At 35.1% G+C, this 25,995-nt stretch overlaps 1 protein-coding gene across 3 annotated transcripts in view; it reads left to right on the plus strand.

Annotated features, from left to right (window-relative positions):
* Positions 1-24,793, plus strand: part of Kif18a (kinesin family member 18A) — a 64,869-nt gene extending 40,076 nt beyond the window's left edge. Inside the window, exons 13-17 of one of the 3 annotated variants that reach the window (XM_075961674.1) lie at positions 2,458-2,693; positions 17,218-17,635; positions 18,282-18,410; positions 21,930-22,039; positions 24,223-24,793. In XM_075961674.1, coding sequence (XP_075817789.1) covers positions 2,458-2,693; positions 17,218-17,635; positions 18,282-18,410; positions 21,930-22,039; positions 24,223-24,305 — 976 coding nt within the window. In that variant the 3' untranslated portion in view covers positions 24,306-24,793. Of the gene's footprint in view, positions 1-2,457; positions 2,694-17,217; positions 17,636-18,281; positions 18,411-21,929; positions 22,044-24,222 lie in introns of all 3 variants that reach the window. The other 2 variants (XM_075961676.1, XM_075961675.1) reach the window with 2 other exon arrangements.
* Positions 24,794-25,995: the final 1,202 nt, after the last annotated feature.

The raw sequence follows: 25,995 nt of genomic DNA on the forward strand, positions 1-25,995 counted from the left end.
GAGTAAACCTAACTATGCAAGCAAAAGAACTGTACAATGAAAAATTTTAAAACACTGCAGAGAATAAAATAGTGCCCTTGTTTGTTAACTGGAAAATATAATTCTGTGAAAATGGCCAGAGTGTTTCCGTTTTTATGTGTGCTTATAGTCACTGTATAACTCACTAATAGAATTTTGTTATCAATTTAACTATGATTTTCCTTAAAAGTGTGATGAATCTCTTGTCATCTTTTATAAATCAGTTACAGTTTGTTAGGTAGGCATTCTTTGAGGTTATAAATCAGTTACAGTTTGTTAGGTAGGCATTCTGTGAGGTTATATAAAAATGAGAGGCCATGTCTCTATGGGCTTTCATTCAAAAATCCCAATTGCGTTCCACAGGTATTCTCAAGTTACCTGGGGTTAATTTTCCTATGCTTTTGATTTAAAGTAAGCTATTTTCAAGATGAAGAAAAACAATATTTTATCAGTGGGGGTCCACAGTCATCATAGCTAATCACTGTCACTTGGTATCAAGTGGCATGTGGGAGCTTAGGCTTTCAGAGACACAGTCGTTTATTTTAACCCCACTGTGCTCTTATATCATACACAGATTGAGATGCCTTAATAAGCTTTACCTTAATAATGAAATAATGAGATAAAATTGATTCCAACTGATTTTAACAACTAGTGAACCAAATCATCTCCAAAGCATTGTGACATTGTAAAACGTGAATAAGTTTTTTGACTCAGTCTTGAATTCTGCTTATTTTAGCAATAGACCCTTGTAGAAACTATGTAGCATTGCTAAGCCTTAGATTTCTCATTCATAAAAATAAATTATTATATGTAGTAATAAGAGCGGCGGGGCTGCGTCCCCAACACCCCAGCCGCCTGCTCGGCTAGCTTATGCCCCGAAATAATTACACGGACACTGTATTCATTTAAACACTGCTTGGCTCATTTCTACCCAGCCTCTTCCAGGCTAACTCTCGCACCTGGACTAGCCCATTTCTTATCATCTGTATAGCACCGGTCTTACCGGGAAGATTCTAGCCTATGTCCATCCTGGGTCGGAGCTTCATGCGTGCATCTTCCCTGGAGTGGGGAGCATGGTGTCTGCTCCCGAGAGGAGAGCTGTCTGACCTCACTTCCTCTTCCTCCCGGCATTCTGTTCTGTTTACTCCACCTACCTATGTCCTAACCAATAACATGGGCCAAGGCAGTTCCTTTATTAGCCAATGACCTTCCTCCATCAATTATATAAATGTAACATGTTACTTGAGTTCTTAAAACGTTTCCCAGGTTTAATTATTTACTAGTGTTCATAAGATTTATATAGTTATGCTCAAAGCTATGAGTTAGTTTAGCAAACAGTACAAAATAAAACCAGCAAAATGGAAAGGTGCATAGGATAGTTCGGAAGAGATTAGACAAATAAAATTTCAAGAATCTTGTTACGTGCCAGACATGGTGGCATTTGCCTTTAACTCTAGCATGCAGAGGCAGAAGCAGGATTCCTGTAAATTTGCAACCCCCCTCGTCTGTGTGGTAATAGTGAGATTCTAACTTCAGAAAGGAAGAATCTTGTATAGTGAGACACAGTATATGCTTAATTTCAGCAAAAAGCTATGACATCACATCATATTGGAAATTGGGTTCTGTCAGTGCCTCGGGGTTTTATTGGGGTGATTTATGTGACAGATAAAAATGTCCGACTTTCCAAAGGAAAGTAGGCAATCCCAGTAATGTCTGTTGCTTAAACACACATTTTAAATATAGTGAAACACTTGTCATTTCCAATCTGCAAATTATGAAATATTCCTAACATCAAAAGCAAAGCTTTCATAGCACTTTCAAACCTAGGAATTTTACTCTGCACAATACAGTTGCCAAAAGTACAGGGATGTAAGACTGTCCTGCTGTCCCTTTCCAACACTCGCTGCTCAGACTTGTTCACTTTCTATCTTCTGTGTAGTTGCTAGACTGCATTGTGTATTCCCTACACCACAATGCCCATAAGTTTGATATTGATGCAATGCTTATCCAGAAGCCTGGAGGTGAGTCGTGATCAAAAAAGTGGCAGAGAGAACTTGAGGACTTGTAAAATGGCAGTATTCAAGCCAGGTATATCCCTCAGGGTCACACAGATGCTACTGAGACTACTAATGGAGCCTTGTTTTCCTGATTCCCATCCAGGATTCTCTTTATACTGAATGTATTAAGTATATGTTGAGCTTTTTGGGTGAAATCACATTTTTTACAAAGCAAATGTGAATTATGAAAAGATTTTAATATTGATGTTTACCTGGGTACTAAGGGAAAGAGGGACAGAGATAGTCTTAGGAAAGGACAGTTTGACCTCACCTATACTGGTTCAGGCTTCACTAGAGAATTTGCCTGTTGTGCAAAAGAACAGTAATAGTGTCTTTACAACATTCTGTTTCTTTCTTTTTTCTTGTCATCTTCTCTTTGTAGAGTATTGAATGCTTTACTTCCAACCTTAAGGAAAAAGTATTGCATGACGAAAGAAACTGATCTGTCAAAGGCTGCTTGTGATTCTGACTTTGAAGATATTGAGCGTTTGGTTGAGAGGAAGAAGGTGGTGGTTTGGGCTGACCAAACCACAGAACATTCAAACCAAAGTAATCTTCCAGGGATTTCCCTACTTATGACCTTCCCACAGCTTGGACCCATTCAGTCTATTCCTTGTTGTAAGTACTTTTTATTTTACTTAGTTAGTGGTAGCATTATTTCTGAAGAGACTGGTTATATTCCTAGCTACAGAACAGTTGATTTCTTTTCAGTAGATTTAGTTATTTGATGACCACTATCAAAGAAACTAGCTTCTAAGTAATTTTAATTAACAAGAATCTTCCAGGCCCTACAAGCATGTGTATACTGATGTTCTGAATAACTAGCAGTCTCATTTAATTCTCATTCTTATTTAAATTTAACTTCAACTAAAGACCAAAGCTTATAATAAATATTATATTCTATAATCTAACCTTAAAATCAATACTATAGAATTTAGTATTTTTCTTTTGACATATTAGTTTTCTCTCGTTTTTCTAACAAATTGTGCCTAAGATAGTTTCATTACAAAACTAGCCTAAAATCTTGATTTAAAATGACACTTTTTAGCAATGTAGAATTGCTAAAACAAGCAGAATGCCCGGTCGTTGAGATAACCGATGTTACCAATTTGGTCATCTTTATATGCTCTCTCTCATTTGCACATCCTGCCTTCCCTTGAGCTCTCTGGGTTTGTTACTCAAATGTGTTTTTATTGGGTACGCCTAGCTGTTAGGTTCCACATGAATGCTAGCACATTACATTTTGGTCTGCAAATTTTCTTGGTTCCTGAGTTTTCTGTAAACATTTTAAATATACCTACATCAGAAATTTACCTCATTTAAACCTTTGAGAGCCTACAAAATAAATTTGCAGTGATTTAATCAGTATTCTGTTGAATAGTGCATTAGAGATTATGCCTATGTGTGTTACTCAGAATTTGCATTGTTCTAACCAGATACCTGAGAAAGGTTTTAATTTGATCAAAGATTTTGCAAAAGATTGAGTCCATGGTCACGTGGGCATACCATGCTATGAGCAGGAGCACATTGTGGAGGAGTTGGCAGGCAGGGAGCAGAGAATAGTGGAGGGGTGAGGGCCAGGTATAACCTTGTAATTTATGCCCTCACCTCTTCCTGTGATGTCCAACCTCCAAAAGTTTCTAAAACCTCCCAAAACGGCACCTACTGCTGGTTTAACCCATGTGCCTGTGTGAGACATTTTATATACTAACCATAGCTGTGTGTATTTGCATCTGTGCTTTCCTAGAAACTGATTTACTATATTAGAAAACAAAAATAATTTTTTCAGTATATGTACTTTGAAAATTTTGAGTCCCCAAAAGTATAAGTTTCTTATGTAGATACTTAAAATCCCAGATGCCTCAAAACTGAAACTGAGAATATATGTCTTTTGAATTGTTGGCTCTGGTGTTTAAGATAAAGGATACAATATCTGTACCTAGTACTTATTAACTAAAGTTCATGTTTAATCTTTCTGTAAACCAGAACAGTAACACGTGCCTTTAGAATTTGTTACTACTTGGATTGCTATAGCATTACTGCATCTTTTATTATATATCTTTGGGTGTTTGTTGAGTTGGCCAAGGTTTTTGTTATTATTTGGGGTTTTAAGGGGAATTTGTTTCTTTCCCTTTTTTTTTGAATATAAAGAACTTAATTGTCTTTTTTCTTTAATTTATTCTTATTTTATATACATTGATGTTTTGCTTGCATGTGTGTCTGAGGGAAGGTGTTGGATACCCTGGAACTGGAGTTACAGACAGTGTGAGCTGCCATGTGGTTGCTGGGAATTGAACCCTGGTCTTCTGGAAGAGCGGCCATCTCTCCAGCCCCAGGAATTTGTTTCTTATACAAAGTCTTGACTATATAATTCATACTGGCCTGCAACTTGAAGCCAAAGCTAGCCTCAAACTTGAAATCCTCCTGCCTCTGCATCCTGAGTGTTGGTTTATACCACTGCACACAGTGCTTTATCAAATCTTTGGTCGTTCTGTATTTTTACATGGATGTAGTCCATTGTGGAGAATTTTTCTAGTGACCTGGCATCCTGAAGCTTTGTTACCTCTCACTCTCAAGTACTCCCAGTGTGCTGAGCTTTTTTGTCACTTCCTCTGGCAATGCTAAAATGTCTCTTTTGGTTACCAACTTGATATACCTTGGAAGAGGAACCCATTACTGAGAAACAGCCTCTATCAGATTGACCTATGGATATGCCAATGCTTTCTTATTGATGGAGGAGGACCCAGACCATGGTAGGTTGTTTAAGAAATCTGACTGAACAGAAGTAGTGAGTAAGCCAATAAGCAGTGTCCATCTATGAGTTCTGCTTCAGGTCTTGTATCCAGGTTCCTATCTTCAGCTCTTGTCCTGACTTTGATAGATGGTGGACTTTATATACTGTAGGCTAAAGTAAGCCCTTTCTCCCTAAGTTGCTTTGGTCAGTAATTATCACGGGAAGAGAAACCAGATTTCAACAACTAGCAAATAGCCTTAAAGGAAAGTTAGCTTTAATTTTAGACATGACCATCCTAAGCTTCCAGCTTCTTGTTTTACATGTGGCTCTCAACAGTTTTGTTAACAATTCAGTGCTGTCAAACAGCACTTTGTACAGATTTTTAGTTCTTTTTCAGAAGCAAGATTTGTTTGGATTAGCTACACCTATTTTACTAGCAGAAGTTGAAAAACATTTACATGCAATGTATGGATCATATTCTTTTTCTACCTGCAGTTTCTCCCAGGTCCTCTCTACCTCACTACCCTTGCAACTCATGTTCTGTCTCTCTGAATGCACTCAGTCTTGCCTGATCTCAGGAGCTAAGCAGAATCAGGCCTTGTTAGTATTTGGGTGGGGGCCCTCTACTTTTTTTTTTTTTCGGGCAGGGTTATATTAAGGTGACAGGAGTTAGAGATATTATTTGAAAATCTCTCCCCATTTCATTCTCCCCTCTTCCCACTCTCGAATATGTGAATGTAGATTTATTATCATTTTTCTTTTAATGAAGCATTATTATCATTAGAGTTTACCTAGGTGAGATATTTGGAAAGCAACACTTAAAATATATTTTCATCTCCTGCACTTGCCTCTTTCTTTATAATGAATTCAAGATGTTGGAAAGGAAGTGGGGTTTTAACACAAAGACTGAGAACTACCAACTACCTGCTATTAAAGGTTATTATTATTCCTTATTTTAAACCCCATTTTTCAGTTACAGTGAACATGGACAGACTATATTTGTCAGCAATGAAATAAAACTTTTATTTTTTTTCTGTGAATTACCTACTAATCATTTGAGTAAAATGTTTATTAACAGGCACCTAAGTGTAAGGATATTTGTTTATTCATCAATAATACTGAATTACTGGATATAAAGTAATTAGGAAATATTTATATACTTAGGAATATGCACGTAGACATACACACAGAGACATAATAACAATTAAAAATATGGAGGACATGAATTTGAAAAGAACAGGGACAGTACAGGGGAACATTTGGAAATAGGAAAAGAAAGGCGGGGATGTAATTGTCTCAAAAATATAATTTTTTTCTATTTAGCTTCTTTTTATTCTTTTTTAATTTATTTATTTATTTATTAAAGATTTCTGTCTCTTCCCCGCCGCCGCCTCCCATTTCCCTCCCCCTCCCCCGATCAAGTCCCCCTCCCTCATCAGCCCAAAGAGCAATTAGGGTTCCCTAACCTGTGGGAAGTCCAAGGACCACCCACCTCCATCCAGGTCTAGTAAGTTGAGCATCCAAACTGCCTAGGCTCCCACAAAGCCAGTACGTGCGGTATGATCAAAAACCCATTGCCATTGTTCTTGAGTTCTCAGTAGTCCTAATTGTCCTCAATGTTCAGCAAATCCGGTTTTATCCCAGGCCAGCTGGCCTTGGTGAGTTCCCAATAGAACATCCCCATTGTCTCAGTGTATGGGTGCACCCATCGCGGTCCTGAGTTCCTTGCTCGTGTTCTCTCTCCTTCTGCTCCTGATTTGGACCTTGAGATTTCTGTTCGGTGCTCCAATGTGGGTCTCTGTCTCTGTCTCCTTTCATCGCCTGATGAAGATTAATATTCAGGAGGATGCCTATATGTTTTTCTTTGGGTTCTCCTTATTTAGCTTCTCTAGGATCACGAATTATAGGCTCAATGTCATTTATGGCTAGAAACCAAATATGAGTGAGTACATCCCATGTTCCTCTTTTTGGGTCTGGCTTATTTCACTCAGGATAGTGTTTTGTATTTCCATCCATTTGCATGCAAAATTCAAGAAACTAGACCGTAAAAGGCTAATCAACCCAATAATAAAATGGTCACTGAGCTGAACAGAGAACTCTCAACAGAAGAAGTTCAAATGGCCAAAAGACACTTAAGGTCATGCTCAACTTCCTTAGCGATCAGGGAAATGCAAATCAAGACAACTTTAAGATCCCATCTTACACCTGTCAGAATGGCTAAAATAAAAAACACCAATGATAGCCTTTGTTGGAGAGGTTGTGGAGAAAGGGGTACACTCATCCATTGCTGGTGGGAATGCAAACTTGTGCAACCACTTTGGAAAGCAGTGTGGCGGTTTCTCAGGAAATTCGGGATCTACCTACCCCTGGACCCAGCAATACCACTCTTGGGAATATACCCAAGAGAGGCCTTATCATACAACAAAAGTATATGCTCTACTATGTTCATAGCAGCATTGTTTGTAATAGTCAGAATCTGGTAACAACCTAGATGCCCTTCGATGGAAGAATGGATGAAGAAAGTATGGAATATATACATATTAGAGTACTACTCAGCAGTAAAAATCAAAAATATATTTTAAAAGGAAAAAGTACATCACAGTGCAAAATAAGCTCCTTCCTCATTGAACTGACCCACTGATAAGGAAAGAGAATGTACTTCAATTAAACAGAGTTTAGAAGTAGATTGCAAATAATATGCTGTTTTTACAAACATAATAAGGGTAGCTTTCACTGATAAACTTTAAGGATCTTACAGATACAGCCAGAGTATCTAGACTGTTTTTCAAGTAAGGGGAATAAGCCATGCTAAATCATAACTTGGAAATTTGTCTGAGTTGTTCCAAGAAAGGCAAGCATGAAACACAACTCTTGACAAAGGAAGCTAAATGCTAGAATCAGATTAAAGAGAAGGCAGATCACACAGGGTTATTATTAAGAGTTACTCTTTTATTCTGCATGACATGGGGATATACAGCATGATCTGACTGTAAATGGTGGGCTTGGCTGTGTGTTGTGAGTTGGGTAGCTACAATGTTGAGAATATGTTATGATAAGGAAAGGCTGGAGGGTTAGGAGACTATTATACTATCAAGTAAAGATGAAGTTGCCTCAATTACTGAAACAATAGTATGGCTCATAAGATTTTTAAACTTCACATCGGAAAGAATGTGTTCATGTTAAAGGGGTTAGAAAAGACATCACCTGGAATGGGTTTTCAGAGACATTAGTATATATATGTAGGAACTTAGTATGGGGCTAGTTAAATTTGACTTAAGGTGTATCCAAAATGGAGATGTCCTTGTAGGCAGTTATGAATATGAAATTCATGAGAGAGTTATGATTAACTCTAGCTTTGATGATTGATAACATTTACATAGTATTTAAAGCTGTTGAACTGGATACAAAAACTATGGGATATTAGCTCTTTCATATATTTTATCCCTTGCCTTTAACTTTGAGGTGTTGTGGTATTCTTTTGGGTGCTAAAATTTTACTTAATTTTTTTTCCTCGATACTCTTGCAATCATTTCCCATCCATAAATTGTGTAGATGTTTGTAGGTACCTTTGTTTTACATATATTAAGTATAGGCACCTGTGATTTTATTATTGAAATCTCTACTCCTTAGAGCAGGTAACTGTTTTTCTTTTTTATTTTTATGCGCACATTTGTCTAAGGGTATCATCCCCTGAAACTAGAGTTGTAGACATTTGTGATCTGCCCATATGCTGGGAATTAAACTCAGATCCTCTGAAAGAGCAGCCCTTGCTCTTAGCCACTGAGCCATCTCTCCAGCCCTGGTAGCTGTTTTTCTATTGTTTTGTTGTAGAGTTTATTTATAGTAATTCTAGTTCCCCTTCCTTGTTCATTGTTTTGAAATGGATTTTGTTTTAACACCTAGAAGCTGAATGTTAAACTAATTATTTTTTAAATTTTAAGGAAATAAACTCTGCTTCAAAATTCATAGCTTAGTCTTCGTTCTCTTTTTACTACCAGATTTTCTCTGTTTGCCCATATCCTCAGCAGCTTGAGCATTTTCTTCATTTTTCTCCATTTTTCATTAAAGATATCCTTTGGGCTTGTTTGTTTGTTTGTTGAGACAGGGCATTACTGACTGTAAGCTTTGATTGGCCTTATTCAGAGGCCCACTTGGCTGTTCCTCCTGAGTGCTGGGATTTAGGTGCATGCGCTACCACGCATGACTATATGTAGATATTTTATATTTTTATTATGCAGGCTACTCTTAATATTTTTGCTCTTTATTAATAAACATTATTTCTTATTCAGGAAAAAAATTCTTTCATTGTTAAAATGTCAGTACTTTGCCAATATCAGTGCTTTAAACTTTAGGGTTAGATATGCAACTTTAAATCTTTAAGTTTGTATGTCTGTAGAGTAAAGTGTACACCTATCTTGGGTCTTAAAACAGAAAGCTCACTCGCAGAGAACTGAGCGTATGACGGGCAAGGTTTATTTATGGAATTGATAAAATTTTGACATTAAATGAAAAGTCAAGACTTCCTCATTACCCATCTGGAAACTCAGTTTGTATTATTTCTGTCTCTAACCTTTCTTTCTGGTTTGTTTTCTTTTTTCCTCTGTCCGTGCTTTGATCTTAAAGCACAATAAAAGGAAAAACACTAGTAGAAGCCAGTCTCTCACAGTACAGATGCTCTTGGTGAATGCAGCCTTCCTCTGTCAGCTCATATCTCCCCTACAAGAGTTTGCCTACAAGGAAATATGTAAAAAAAAAAAAAAATACAAAGTCTTTATAAGCTTCAAATGACAAATGGATGGAAGCAGAAATATTTATCGTTAAATCTTCCAAATTTTTCCCACTTTTAGTCATTACCAATAAGCAGAAGTTATATTCAGGGCCCTAAATACATTGCATTTGCCTCTTGCTCTCCAAGTACATTATGACAGTCTTTACTTATTCACATATAGCCATAAATATGTATGTAAAGATCCTTTGCCTTTTTTTTAGACATCTTAAATATGTACAGATGCTGTGAGAATAAAACCGAGTAGAAATCATGTTTTCTACTATTTTACACAGAGGGAAAGGTCAAAGGGTTTTGGTTGACTTAACTCTTAACTGCTGTATTTTCTTAAACCACTGTAATAATTTTTAAGTACCTGTAAAATTATATTGTTTGTAATATTTTGTTTATAATTGATATTTTCTTTATAGAAGTTAATAATAGATAGCCACAATGGTATTGCTTCTTTGATAGTACCTTAACTTTTATTTGTGTGAGTGTTTTGTTTTGACTTTCAGTACTGTTTTAACCCAGGGCCCTGAATATACTAGGTAATTATATTACCACTTACAAACCTCCACAGGTCCCCTTGTTTCTTTGTTTTCTTGCTTTTGGGAAGGGTCGGTGTTAATTGTCCATCTGTTGTTGGAACATTTTTGAGATAGGATGTCCCAGTAAGTTGCCCAAACTGCCATTAAAATCACAGGGTAACCCAGGGAAGCCCTCAGATTTCTGTGTTAGCTCTCATTTGGCTAATTAAGTGTGTACCACTGTGCATGGGTACATACATATCTCTTAAAATTTTTAATTTATTTACCTGTGTGACTGGCTTTCATGAATTTTTTGAGTCGTAGATCTGAGGAAAAGAATCGAGATATATGATTAGTACAATAATTGTATTAATTATTTGTACCAGAAGTGTTCATAGAAATGCATATATTACTCTTTGATTTCCCTCTAGAACTTTGCCCTCTAGTTTTGTTTTTTTGTTTTGTTTTGGTTCCCAGAATACCTTCTCTTACATGCATTAGCAGAGGTGCTAGCAAAGGAAGAATCCTTGCCATCGTTTTGTACCAAATATCAATTAGAGCTAATCCCATTCATCAATGTCTCCCTGTCACATACAGCCAGCTTTTTAGCCTGTGAGTCATGTTTGCTAACTACTGCATTCTGTTTTATACTAACGTACAGCTCTATACTAAATCTCTTAGTGTTTGCAACCGTATGCTTATGATAAATCGCTTCCTCTGGGAAAGATCACTCAGAACATGTAATTTGGCACATCGAACAATGACCGCAGAAGGCCTGCCCAATTTTTAAGAGAAGGATTTTAAATTCATTAGTGACAAATGATCGTGTCTCCTTATTTAAAGGAACCACCTGTGAAATATTTCAGTAAGCTGAATAATAAAATTTATTGCCCTCTGCATAAGGAGCCATTTGAATTGACAGTATTTGTGTATTAAGTATTTATTTAATAAAGAGAAAGTAAAAAGAATGTTCTTTGTTTCTTAATGCAATTTATTTTAGAACATTCTGAGAAACTTTGATGCAAGGAATGAGTAATTGTGGTGATGTATAAACTGGTTCTCATTTTTCTAATCTCTCCTGTAAGTCTAATTCACATCTACCGCCAAACTCCCAGTCAAGTGCCGTCAAAGGCTTTCCTGAGCCATTGCCAAGTCAGAGGCAGTGGTACCAGCCTTCCTTCCAGCAGGCTTTCTGAGCCATGCCTCTGCAGTTTCCAAGGTTTTTTTTTTTTCAGTCCCAGATGCTGCTCCCATTTTCTCCATCCCACACCCTGACCTATTGAGTCTTTCTCTGCAGTAAAACTCTAATGAAAACTGTACTCCTTTTATGAAACTCCTTTTGCTAAAGTCTTAGTGTTAGTATAGCTGTAGCTTGCCTTCTTGTCCCCAGCAAACTGTAAGAGTTGGAAACTATGTCAGTAATTCATTTGTAAGTTTTCTTCCTTCATTGTATTAACCTTTGGATTAAGACAGCGGTTTGTTTGGCAGTTTTGTTACTGATAAATACTTACAGAGATCCACCTGCCTCTGCCTCCCGAGTGCTAGGATTAAAGGCGTGTGCTACCACCGCCCAGCTGAACCACATGAATTTAAGTCACTTATTTTGTGGTATTAAAGATTGAACACAGACCCCTGTGCATGCAACAAGCACTCAGATGCTAAACTACACCCCAGCTGCTAACTTTCTACTGATTGCTACGTGTTATAGTCAACTAATAATATACTAAAAAATACTGGGTTTGTTTTTACCTCATTCTTCTGGTAAGTAAACCACTAAATTCTCTGTACATATGTGTTACAAGTTTTCTAATCATCTCTTAGACTGTATCCCTAAAAAAATAATAGGTAGGTCAGGTAGTGTGTATGTTTTTAAAGCACTTGATAGTCATCAAATTATTCTGTCTAGTAAAATTGTATAGTGTATCTTCCTAAATGAATAAATGAAAGAGGAAATTGTCATGTACTGTTTTTCTAATGTAATTAGTTCTGAATTGATTGCCTAATTATTTGATTTACCTAATTGTGTTATCTTTTCTCTTGTTTTTCTCTGATTGTTACAAAGTATACATACCTGTGTATATCTTGAAAAAGATACATATTATGCATACATGAGTCCTAAACATGGCTAAATATGTTATGTATTATATTTTTTCTATTGTTTATTCATATTTAAGTAGGCCTTATAGATTTGGGGAAGTTTGTAGTGCTGGGAACCCAGAGCTTCATAAATGCAAATTTTTAAAGCAGCCCTATTTTAAGTTATAAAGATAGCCATTGATAATACACTTACTTTCTTTCCTAATAATAGTCAAGAAATGCTGTTCCTATATACTACCATATAAGTAGTGTGGTATTTTTTGTTCATAGTTTTGGGGTCTGTGGAGGTAATTTGACTTATGTAAGTTACTATATTAATCCTGTTGTCATTATTTCATGCTCCTCTATTTATTTCCTCAAGCTTTCCCCTGGTAAATCCCAGATAATCTAGAAATATTATTGACATTGTGAGTTGGAGTCTGTCAGGTGTCTTACTACTGAGCAGCAAATTATTAAATAAGAAAGTTTTGATGAACACTGAGATTGTCTAACACTAAATTCTCATTCTGAAATTGTAACCAATGTGATTTTTCTGGTGGTCTGCAATTAATGAGACTACCCCTCTAGTTAGAAGATTCAGTGAAAAATAGAGAGTACTAAACCATATTATTGCCATGACTAAGGAATGTGAAAGTTGATAAAAGTCCTAAATCATGGAAATAATTACTTTATTACTTTAGTTTTTATTGTTGTTGCTTTTGTTTGGGTTGGGGCTTGTGGTGGACAGGAAGACTGTTCCTAAGTTTAGTAGTTAGGACTGTTTTGGTGGAGTAGCTAAGCAGGGTAGTTTTGGTTTTTTGGAAGTGGAGGTCTCAAGAATCTGATGGTAGCTTCTGTACCCAAGGGCAACCTTGAACTTGTGACCTTCAAGACTTTCAGGTCTTTTGCTAGGAGGAAACATCTCTGTATGTGAATTTAAGTTTCTTTTCTTCTATAGTAAGGATTAAACAAAACTACATATTTGGTTTAAAATTATTAAGATAGACTTCTCATTAATAATGTATTAAACAATAGTTCTTATAATTACTAAGATAATCACTTAATACATTTCACTTTGAGGAGAGGCTGGTAAGGGGGCTCACAGCCAAGATTGCATACTGTCCTTACTGATGACCTGAACTTGTTTGTCAGCACCAATGTCAGAAGTCTCACAGCCTCCAGTAACTCCAGCTCCAGTGAATCCAAATCCCTCTCTGGCCGGTGTGGGCACTTGCATACACAGGCATATACCCACACAGAGACACATAAATAAAAGATAAAATAAACCATAACAATTTTGTTTACATTTTTTTAAAGCTACTCAAGGAAAATAGGCAAAGCAATGTTTTATTTCTGTTTGTTTACTAAAATATATGTCGTATAGCTTATAACAACATTTGGTATTTATCCATTGTTTCTAAACAATATGCTATTCCATAACTGATTTAATTCTTTCCTTATAGTAGAGGCTAAAATTATGTAATACATGAGGATGTACCTTCTAGATTTTCTGCCATTTCTCTGTATTTTTCTCTTAGGTCAGGCAAAGTTATTATAAGTATGCTGGGCATAGAATTGCATTCCTTGTTCCAGCTACTACAGAGACCAAAACAAGAGGATTCTTTGATCTGAATTCACTATCTTCTTTGACAATATAGTGATTCTTCTCCCTATCCCTCCCTCCCCTGCCATAATTTTATAAGAGATTTGAGTGGAGACTGGTATTTGGGAGCCATTCTGATATCAATCCCCAGTGATACTCAGATGACTTACTGCTTATCTGAACTACTTACCTTGGTCCCTCTGGTGGACAGCAAACCATACTTTCTATCATTTGCATCTAATTGGATTCCAGCATGCTCTCTATATTTCTCCATCACTGCTATAACTACCCTATCCAAGCTGTCATCCTTTTTCACATGAGCTGTAGAGGCAGGCTGTTACTGATTTCCTCTTTCAACTTTTGTCCTTGCTAATCCGTGGTTGGTTGGTTGGTTGGTTGGTTGGTTGGTTGGTTGGTTGGTTTGTTGACAGGGTGTTGCTGTATGACTCAGACTGGCCTTAAACTCTCAAGTCTCCTTCCTTGGCCTCCTGAGTGCTAGGATTATAGGCATATGCCATTTTTTCTTGATTTTTATGAAGGCATTATAAAGAATATAATCTCCTTTCAGGTTCCTTTTTATCACTTCTACAGTCTAAGTTTGAGAATTATGGAATCATGATAAATAGAACTATCTCCACTTGGTAGATAACATTTTATAAGGCTGAATTAGGAACATCTGCCCCAAACCAGCTCTTCTGGAAATTTACAGTATACCTCCTTCTTCTAATGGAAAAGTACAGCAAATCTTCTTTGTAAACACAAGCCTAGCCTATTCAGTGGATCTTAGAGCGTATAGATTATAGTAACCTTAACCTTACATGTTCCACTTGTTGTACCTTCCTAGAGAGTCAAATTTAGATAAAAGGAAATCATTATATTCTAGAAAGCTTCTTTGAAATGAAATGTCATACCTTATGTGTTGTGAAGTTTTTGCTAAGTGGGGTCATAACCTTGTGTATAGTTACAGTGTGTTGAATTTTTGTGGAATTGTTTGAATATTGGTTTTGCTTCTACTGTCTTCTAAACCTTCCTTATCAGGTATTCTACCTGGGCAATCTTAAATTGACCATCTACCCTCTCACTATTTTATCTAAATAAATAAATTGAAAACTGATAAGAAAAGCTCTATCATATACATTTTGTATATTTGTAGGATGTTTGCCACGCCAAGCACAACAATCAGTATAATTCCCTATTTACTATACCAGTATGTCTCTCCTCCAACTCAGCATTTCATAGTGCAAAATTATAGCTAAAGATATATCATTATGAAGTTATTATTTCTTTCTCTAACCGGTTATTGTTCTGGACATATATTGTTCGATGTTAAGTCTATGTTTAGATTATCCCAGAAGACAGGTGGCTGTCTTTTCAGTGTCTTATGGAAGATTTTCATTTTATATACTACTTGCTGTAGGAAAAAAAGTAGTTCTCCGTTATATTCAATTGCCAGATTACCACTCCAAAGATTATTCCTGTTCGATATATAGAAGAAAAGTAGTGACTATGGCTGTCACCACCCTCTTGAAATTTTCTGTATCATTTTTCTAAGTTTTATATATTACTATGCTTACATGACAAGTAACACATTTATGTTCTTATTTCAACAATTAATTTATTTGTTAATTATTAATTATTTGTTATAATTATTAATAATTTATATTTTAATTTATGATCAATCTTGATAAACTTTATGTCTATCTTTTGAATGAATTATTTGAAATGTATTGTTTTGGATATAACTATGAATTGATTATTGATAGAGTATTGGAAAATAAACTACCCCTTTGTTAAAATTGTAATTCTTTAATTTGAAGCACTTTTTTATTTGCAGAGCTTTTCATTGAACCCTAAATGTTTCTATCATCTAATCCTAGAAAATCCTTTTTCTATACAATGATGCCGTCTCCACTTTTCAACGAGATATTAATGTGTGCACTACTTAAAATGAGTTGCCCAAGGTCACTCACTGGGTCTTTGGTAAAATCAGAAATAGAATTCAAGTCTCCTGACTCCCAACTCAGTCCTCTATCCTCAATATAGTTTTCTGTCTTCTATACCCCTGTGTCTCTCACGGGAAAAGAAGTTAATCTTCTAGCTATTATTAGCCACCAAATTGGTGGTAGCAGCACAGTGGAGAAGAGTGACTGTCTTTACACTGCAGCATTAGTATAAAAATATCTGGTAATGGAAAATTTGACAAATGTCATGTTAAAGGGAGTGGAAAATTATTTTAAGATCTAGATCTCATTTATCTAGTTCTCAGAAAAGTCAAATTCCTTAGTAGAATGGAGATCATTATTTCTTCCTGTTTTCAAATTGTGTTTCCCAGAGGGTAATTGTCAACTATCATAATAAGAATAATGTACATACATCTGGTAATTGCCATACGTGTATTTTTAACTGAGCAGGAGTTGTGAATTGCCTTACTGAAATACATAGGTGCTTCTACCTGCATTTAAGTAGTATTAACTAATAAAGCAAATGTAACATCAATTGGGAGCTTTTCTGTCTGATTTTAAAAATCCATGGAAATAACACACAATTTTCTACAAGAAGTTACACTAAGCTCATATACTTCATGTCAGGTCTCTTGAAGGTCATAGCAATGAAGCAGGCAGTATTAAATGTAAGATAATATGTTAGAATGTATGAATTATACTGTTATATTCTGTTATGATTTTGGACATTAATGTAAGACATTTAATAAACATTTGTATACTTAAATTGTGAGAGCATTTCTAGGACTCTGAGAATTCACTTTAAGTTTTACCAGAACAATTTGTTTTCTTAATTTTTGGATGAAGCACTAAAAATTCCCTTAGTGTGTTTCCATTAAAGATTACTAAAGATTTGAATTAGAAGGAAGGATTGTACAGACATAACTGTTCTAGTTGTAAGTATTTTTAAAACATAGACTTCATGGAGGTGCTGACAAATAGAAAGGAAAAATGAGGTTTTCTTGAGGATTGCTTTCTTGTTTATCTAGAAAATACAGCCACTTACTCCTATGAAGCAGGTGTTATTCGATAGTTGGATAAGTATTCATATATGTAACTACAAACAGGAAATATTTGTTTTTAACCCTATGTCGAACATGAATGCTGGAAATTGCTTGTGAGTTGTCGGAAGTGGTTGAAAATTTGATTTTTTTGATTGTTCAGTACTTAAAGATGGCTATACCTATGTAGCTATACATATGTATCTATTGACAGTAAGAATTTATACTCTTAAATGTATTCATTAAATTTACTATTAAAGTTGATAATGAATAACCATATTTTATTCCTTTCCTACGTAGTTATTCTCTTTCAGATTTCTAACAAATGGTACATACATTACTAGTGATTTTATTTTCTTAATTATTGCAATTTGTGAAATAACTATTGAGGCCACATTATTGAACTTTTTAATTTTATAATTTTATTGAACAGGCACATCCTCAAGTGAACCTAATTTGTTTGATACTACTCCACAAAAAAGAACCAGAAGAAAATTATTGTCTTCCTCCTTGAAAGTAAAACATACTCAGAAGTCTCCACTGTCTGAGAGTTCACAGCTCAACGATTCTTTTAGCAAGGAACTTCAGCCTATTGTTTACACCCCAGAGGACTGCAGAAAATCTCTTCAAAACCCATCTCCAGCCTTAGTAAGACATTTGTCACATACTACAAGCATAGCCAATGATAATTCTTTGAAAATACCATGTGAAGTAGATTCTCCTCTCAATGGGAGAACAGAGTGTAAACAGAATGCAGACTCTTCATTAACTATATGTGATGATATCAGGAGCCTGAAGAATAACTTGCCTGAACCAGAATCACTACCAAACAGCAAAAGCAGTTTACCCAGGTACAAAAACAGAATACGTTACAATTCTTTTTTTCCCCAAGCCTTTGAAACTGTTAATGTCCTTCCTCTTCTTTGTTTATATTGGAGGTTTATTTCATAGAACAAGTATTCTCCCCTTGGTATAAAAGTTGCTCACTTACTACTGATAAATTGATAATGGGTATACTAACCACTTTTTTAAATCATAAATTTGATATCCTATGTCTATTGACCTTAAACTAGAAGAGACTTTAAGATATATTTCATCTGTGTTCCTTTACTGATGCTGTGTGGCCTAAGCCATCAATGAAGGACTCCCATGCTTACTACTAGTCATCAATGCCTCACTTTTAAGGAATATACAGAATTCAGTGTAGCCCAATATCCAATGTGTGATTGACTAAATGTCATCTAAGCAAGCATTCAACTGCATAATTACATCCATCCAATCTAAACATGGGAGGAAAAATACCTGCACTTTTTTTTTTCCTGTGAGAAATACAGAAATGTTTGACATCATCACTGGTATTTTTAAAATAGAAAATTTAATTGAGGGAACTTTTTATATAGAGGAATATCTTTCTATATGTATTAGTATAAATGATTTCCTGATGATAAAAATGTAAATCAGTTTTTCTCTGTGTAAATCGAACCTATTCTCTTCTAGTTCTTCATTGTTAATGTCCAGGCATGAATCTTCCTTATTTTCAACTAAGGAGTCTAGGCCTGTATCAACAAGTGTGCCATCCTACATGGCTATGACTGCTGCTGCCAAGAGGAAGAGGAAGTTAACAAGGTATGATGAAGCACGAACTGTTCCAGTCTCTATAGAAGATCATCTTTAGACTTTCAGTTACCACAACTTTCAATTATTCTTAGAATCTCAGTTTTTATTTAATCGTATCTAGGCTAAGTAAGTGCTCATGAAGCCCTGGATTTATGTTACTAAAGGGAAATATGAGTGAAGCCCGAATATGATTTCACCTGAAGTTTATACGAAGTATCCCATTGTTAGGTTACTAAAAATGATTTGAAAAGTCCTCAAGCTTCCAAACTGTCATTTAATTCTTACTTTTCTTCTGACGACAGTTGTTTACGTGTTTGCATATTTATCCTGGATTTCTTTGCTCCTAGAGTTCAGTTGTTTTAGTGGATTTTGATGCATACCAAATAAAATGTATAGCGAGGAGTCTGCTATCTGTGACCATGACATTGTAACTTATATCAGACCAAGCCACCAAGAAAGAATAATTAAAATTGTTTTTGAATTATAGCAGCTAAATAAAATACAACTAACAGCTTATTAAAAGTTGTATTAAAAATATAGCTAGGAGCTTATTATAAAAACAATCGTGGTAACCAGGACTTGAGAATGTAACATCCAAGAAAGCAACATGCTACAGGAACCAGGCTTTATAGGACTTGCCAGTTCATGACATAAGGCTGGAGGCCAAATGAAAGACGCTTTAAGTCATTCACAGTTCTCACCGAGCTAGGGTTGTTCTGTGTAGCCATTTCTTTTAAGGCTTGCCTTCTAAGTGCTGTTGAGAACCCAGCTGAAAGTAGCTGCTGAAATACCACTGTGTTAAGCAGAGCTTGACATTCAGGGATACAAAGGTTCAGGATCAAAAACTATGGAAGAAGGGGACCTTTTAAACACTCCAGGATTTTATTTGAAATTATCAAGGTGTTGTGCCCTAGGGATAAGATAAACTAGAAACAAATGAATTCTGAAAAACATAAAAGAAATCTTGGACCAACTCAGTCTTTGCTTAAATTCTTGTAATTTTTCTAATTCCATATTCTTCCAAACTAAAATTTAAAATCACTAGAGCATGCTCTCTGGAACCTTTGCAGATATCCATACATGATTTTAAAACAAAATTATGAGGCGGAAATTTTTTTCAACAACTAAAAAAAAAATTAAAAAAGGAATAGAGTTATAAAAAATTATAATAAACCGTATAAAATGGAAAATAAAAAAAATTATGGAATGTAGGACGCATAACCAAAAGACTTAAAGAAGGAAAAGCAATCAGAGAAGCAATGATCCATTGATAATGAGGATGAACAAATAAGAACTATTGATTGTAAGCATGATTCATTTCAGCAGATTAGGTAAGGTGTAAGATTCACCAAATATTCTGTTAAAATTAATCAAGTAGATATCCTAGAACCACAAAGATGGGGTTTTACTGAAATCCAACCAGATTAATGGATTAGTCACAACAAAAGAGAATATTAATGAGCTGGAGGGTAGATGCATAGAAAAGTGCTTAAACTAATAAAGGAAGAAGCAAAGAAAACAGGAGCACAGAGATATACAGAACCCTACATTTTTAAACCTGGAAAGTGTGTTTTCAGTCTCCTAAAGAAAAGAAGGAATAGCGAAAAACAGTATTTGATAAGATACTGGCTAAGAGTTTTCTAAAATGGACAAAGGCCCTTAAATCACCAGTTTGAAAAAGTACTAAAAACCACACACATGTTAATGACAATAGCCTAAGTTGTATGGTGTATCATGGGTACAATAACAAAACATACTAAATATGAAATGATCTAATTTTTTCTACCTCTTTTTCTTTCCAATAGTATATAGAGAAAAGTATAACAGCTAAAGTTAATTCTTCTAAATTTCTTATTTAGGCCACAGGACACAAATTTACAAATAGCATAGTTATTCACACTTCAGAAGTATTTTCTCATAAGTGTGTTTAGAATCTTCTCTTACTCTTCCACAACATGGGACAAAAGAACCTTGAAGGATATAGATGAATTGATTTTTTTTTTGACTGTATGTGTCTCTCTGTGGCACTTAAACAGTGATACAGTAGTAGTCCCCTCAACTCATACTTTTGCTGTTTCAGAAGCCAACAGTAAAACAAGATTTGAAAATATTAAAAGTTCCAGAAATTAACAATTTGAATCTTATTTTATATCATCTAAGTAGTATATCTCAGCAATACCTTGTCCCGTGTATCCATGGTATATGAGCTACCTACTTAGTCGCCATGTTTAGAACTGCCATGGAATAAGCAGAGGTTGGTTTCAGAAACACTTCCTTTACAAAATCATTTCCCATGCACAAAAGACAACTAACTGATTCTGGCAGTGGGATGGTCCAACCAGAAGTCATAGCTGCTTCCTTTAAGCAAAAAGTAGAAATTTATCCTAGGTACATGTTTAGGGGGGAAAACAACAAAGTATATTTTAGGTTTAATTCCTTCCTTTCGGGACCCCACGCAGTGGCAGTCTTTTAATAGTGCTCTGTTGGCCAGTGTCAGTCTGAATTGTGCTGTTAGTCTGGCTCACTTGGTTAGACTAACAAACTATTAGCGTCTGTTTCCCCACCCATTCCCACTAATTAATATTGTTTTCTGGGTTTTTGCTTGTTCCCATGCTTTCATTAAAATGCTGCAAGTGTTTATACTAAGAATGTTCTCAAAATGTAAACACAGTCATTATCAAATACAAGTTTTCTTGAAATGTCTAGTTGTGTAAATTGTATATTTGTGGGGTTAGATGTGTTAAAGACTAGCACATGAGAAACCAATACTGTGAAATAATATTAAAGAATATAATAAAGAAAGTATCTTGACTATTCATAGACTATCTCTTACTATGCTGTTACATTCCCTCTGGTATCAATAATTAGATCCTGCCATTAACTAAGGTTAAAAGAGATTAATGATAGATGTGTACATAATTACTTTTTCTTAATCTTCCTTTTTTCCCCAATTAAAGATAGATGAGCTTGAAAGTAATAAGCTCTGGTATTTTCCACTTAGTAGTTTCATATACATATTTAGAGGTGTATATGTTCTAATGTGGTTTTAAGATATTAAAATTTTTCCATGTGTACTTTATCTACTGTCAATTTTTTTCTTTATTAAAAAAAAGAAGAAAATTAGAGTAAAAATTCCTAGAAATTCCAAAAATCTGCCAAACTAAATTTTTCTGATGAAATTGTGATTGAAATTTTAATCCTAACAATATTTTTAATTTTTTCAACTCTTTATCATCAGTGCATTTTTTTACCCCTTGTGATGTCTCTCCACACTGCAAGCAGTGCTCATTCCCCAGGAAATATTCTGCAGAACTATTACCTGTACCCAGTATAATCCTATCTATCTAAATTATATTGGCATCAGTAAAATTACAGATAACTAGATTTAGTTTTTAAGTATTTTTAGTGCCTCCAATTACTAATGCAGGATTTACAATTATTATTTCTGTATTTGATTTCTTACTATATAGCATATGAATTAAGAATATTTTTGAATGCCTTAACTAAATGAAAACTTTTCTCCTCAAGTTCTACATCAAATGCTTCATTAAAATCTGAAGAAAATCATGGATTCGCCAAACGCGTTCGACGGGATAATTCAAGTGATAAGCTCTTGCAAGAAAACAGACTGACAGTAGGTATGTTTGTGCTGTTAATCTGATAATTAATTACATGATTATCTGTCATACATAAAGTACCTTGGTTTTATGTCTTTATAAATCTCTCCCTTTGTATTTTGTGGTAGGATAGGTGTGATTTTTATGCTTTGTAGAAAAGGAAATTTAAGATACATTGTGAAGCATGTATTCAATATTGAACAAATATTAAGGTTCCTGATTGAACCAGATTTCCAAACTTGTTACTCTACCTACTCTTTTTTTTTTTTTTTTTTTTTTTTTTTTTTTGGATTCTCGAGACAGGGTTTCTCCGTAGCTTTTGGTTCCTGTCGTGGAACTAGCTCTTGTAGACCAGGCTGGCCTCGAACTCACAGAGATCTACCTGTCTCTGCCTCCCAAGTGCTGGGATTAAAGGCGTGCACCACCACCGCCTGGCTTCTACCTACCCTTTTTGTTGTATAGACCAACTCATACTATAGTTACCTAATAAATAATTGAAATAGTAGCTAAATCAGTTATATATGTGTATTATTTAAATGTTTTGTTTTTGAGGCAGGGTCTTATTATGTAGTACAAGCTAGTTTTGAACTAGTTATTTTCCCGCCTCTGCTTCCCAGTGCTGAGATTAAAGGCATTTGCCACCTAGCCCGTTAACTATACTTTATAAATAAATTCGTCCCACTTGAAATTTTTCTCTCGGTGCTTGTGTTTTTCCATCTGGCCCCTGAAACATTTATGTAATTAATATACAGTCTCTACTTTGCTCCTAGCGATAATCATATTGTGACTCCCACTGAAAAGTTGACAAAAAGATATTAATGAAGGATCCTACGTACCCTCAATCATATGTGGGAATGGCATGAATCCATGGGAACAAAAGTCGTTCTGTTTGACTATGAGTGTATTATGTCAGCCAGTTCTAGACCACAAAGTCCAGACCTGTCTCTAACATTACAATTCCTGTGACTTCCTACAGTACTGATATTAAGCATTCTTGTGCTAGGTCCTAGAATGAATATGAAGATTTCTAAGACTGGTTTCTTCTCTAGAGGAACCTATAGCACTTGGAATTTAAAAAAATGTCATGAGATATTGTTTATGCCTCTGTATAACATGAAAGCTTTTCTTATTTTTCCTCAATAACTTTGCCATTTCTTTAATAACAATTGATACTTGTTTACTTTTTTAATAGATACATCTATTATACAGATTTTTAAAATTACACAATAATTTAAAAATATAATGATTAAAGATAATGGAGTGCTTGGAGGTTATCAATTCTAATAGAAGATAAATATTCATAAAAAGATGTAATATCTAAGCCGGGCAGTGGTGGCTCACGCCTTTAATCCTAGCACTCAGGAGGCAGAGACAAACATATCTTTGTGAGTTCAAGGCCAGCCTGGTCTACAAGAGCTAGTTCTAGGACAGGCTCCAAAGCTACAGAGAAACCCTCCTTCAAAAAACAAAAAGCAAAGAAAAAAAATGTAATATCTAAGCCAAACACATTTTAAAGATTAATAGAAATAAAAGAAAAGAAAGAAAATACAACTGCTTTTCTTAAATTGTGTTCACCTGAGTTTCTAATAATGTACAAGAGTGAAATGACACGACCAGCAGTGGGGGAAAGGCGAGTATTTTCTCTTTGTTTCAAATTTATTTATTTATTTATTTATTTATTAAAGATTTCTGCCTCCTCCCCGCCACCGCCTCCCATTTCCCTCCCCCTCCCCCGATCAAGTCCCCCTCCCTCATCAGCTCGAAGAGCAATCAGGGTTCCCTGACCTGTGGGAAGTCCAAGGACCACCCACCTCCATCCAGGTCTAGTAAGGTGAGCATCCAAACTGCCTAGGCTCCCACAAAGCCAGTGCGTGCAGTAGGATCAAAAACCCATTGAAAGGCGAGTATTTTCAAGTGGGAAGTTCTAGAAACAAGAAAACAAGAGCCTCTAAAGGTAACGCATGTGACTAAGAACATGTATAAACAACTGCACTGGCAAAAGGATGCGAGGGTCAGGGAGGGAAGCTAAGGAAGCCCTGAGTTTGTACCAAGAAGTGGAAATCTCAGAAAATATATTGTATTTTAAATTGTTTTAGTTAACCATGAATTTCAAGAGTAAATTTTTGTCAATAAATTGTTATATAAATTGTATAAACGATTAGTTTTGAAAGTTTTATATATATTCATCTTTCTTTCTTCTCTAGGTTATAGAAGAATCACCAACAAAATGAATTCAAACATGGTTAGAAAATTTAGAAGAAACGCTTCTAAAGAAAACATACACTAAGAAGTGTCGATGTCCCTGCAAAAATGTACTTGATGTCTCTGAGAGAAGGCTACCTAGAACCGATTACTAAAATATTTTCATCAAACAAAATAAAAACTCTTTTTTTTATTTTAAGTAAATATAAAATTACAAGAGGTTATGTTTGCCATTTCTCAAATATTTGTTACTCTTGAAAATCTCCAAGTGAACATATCAGTTTAGTTTTACTTTACCTCAGCTAGATTAGCACATTTTAGGGAAAAAAAGTGACCTAAATTGCCCTTATTATTTTCAAAAATTAGGAGACTCTAGAAGTCATAAAATTAAGACCAAGATGTATTTGTCTTCTGTTCTCTGTCAATATGTGTTTTATTCATATATGTGATTTTACTTTTGAAAACTTTGGTGCAGAAATTTAGATATAAATTCCCACAGTATTGTAAATATTGTTTAAATACCTGTCACAAATACCAATATTTTATTGCTTGGTATATTAAAGATATAGATTTTAAATTGTTTGTCTTCCTGCTTTGTTGAAATCACTCATACATAGTAAATGTTATTTTATATAAGCATGAATTTTGTGAATTTGTTTTTTATACTAGAGCAAGGTAGTGTGTACCCAGACCTAATCTGTAAATAACCTATGCATTTCTTCATAAGGAAGAGTTCTGAGGAAATATTTTATCATTCCTGTTACTTGGGGATTACTGAGAGCTACAACTTATCTACCTAACCTTATTCACTTATCTAGTTTGGCCTACTTTTGTAGGCAAAAGTACATGTTTGCCTAATACACTTTTAAGTTTCTGCCTCCATGGAATCTTCACGCCAAACCAAACAACCATACAGCACCTTGTAAGATTTCTTAAGGCTTTCCCTTAATCAATTTTTGTATTTAAAATGTAATCAAGAAAACATGAGGCAGAATAATCTTCATAGTTCCTCCTGCATTTGTAGGGGTGTAGTCAGAATCTGTCATACGAAAGGCCCAATAAATTTTCACCGTACATTGTGATTAGCTTTTGATTGTGTTGGCTGTTGTGAGAATCACCTTCCCTGGGCAGAAGCGGCACACACCTTTAATCCCAGAATTTAGGAATCAGAGGCGGGTGATCTCTGAGTTCGAGGCCAGCCTGGTCAAGAGAGTGAGTTCCAGAACAGCCAGGGCTACTCAGAGAAACCCTGTCATGTGTTGTCCACCTCAAGTACAAGTATGTGATCTTCTTACTTATACAATTTTTATCAAAGACTTTCCCTTTGTAAAATATGTGAATAAAAACAAAAGCAACTTGAAGGAAAGGTTCAGTCTGACTTAGAAACATGGTAGCGGATGCTGCTCGATTGCATCTGCTGTTGCCTGGCTTGTTTTTTTTTTTTTTTTCCTTCTCAGTTTGGGATTATACAACCCAGTTTCCAGCTTGGTCGTCCTTACCTACTGAAACTTCTGGAAATGACCTCATAAACATACCCTGATGTGTTTTCCTGGTGATTGATTGATGATGTATTAACCCTCAAGATTTGTACTCTTGTGTACTTGGAGTCTATTTAATTGTACCATGCCTTTTTTTTCTATTTCAGTTTTACATTTAAATTCATATATTTGTAAAAAAAAATTTGTGTGACGTTCATAAGTACTGATATGATAGTAAATACTAAGTCTAATAACCAAAATTTCTTTATAGTATCCATTTTTTTCTCTGTCCTTTTA

Source organism: Microtus pennsylvanicus, chromosome 2 (genome assembly GCF_037038515.1).
Source record: "Microtus pennsylvanicus isolate mMicPen1 chromosome 2, mMicPen1.hap1, whole genome shotgun sequence".
Classification (NCBI taxonomy): Eukaryota; Metazoa; Chordata; class Mammalia; order Rodentia; family Cricetidae; genus Microtus; species Microtus pennsylvanicus.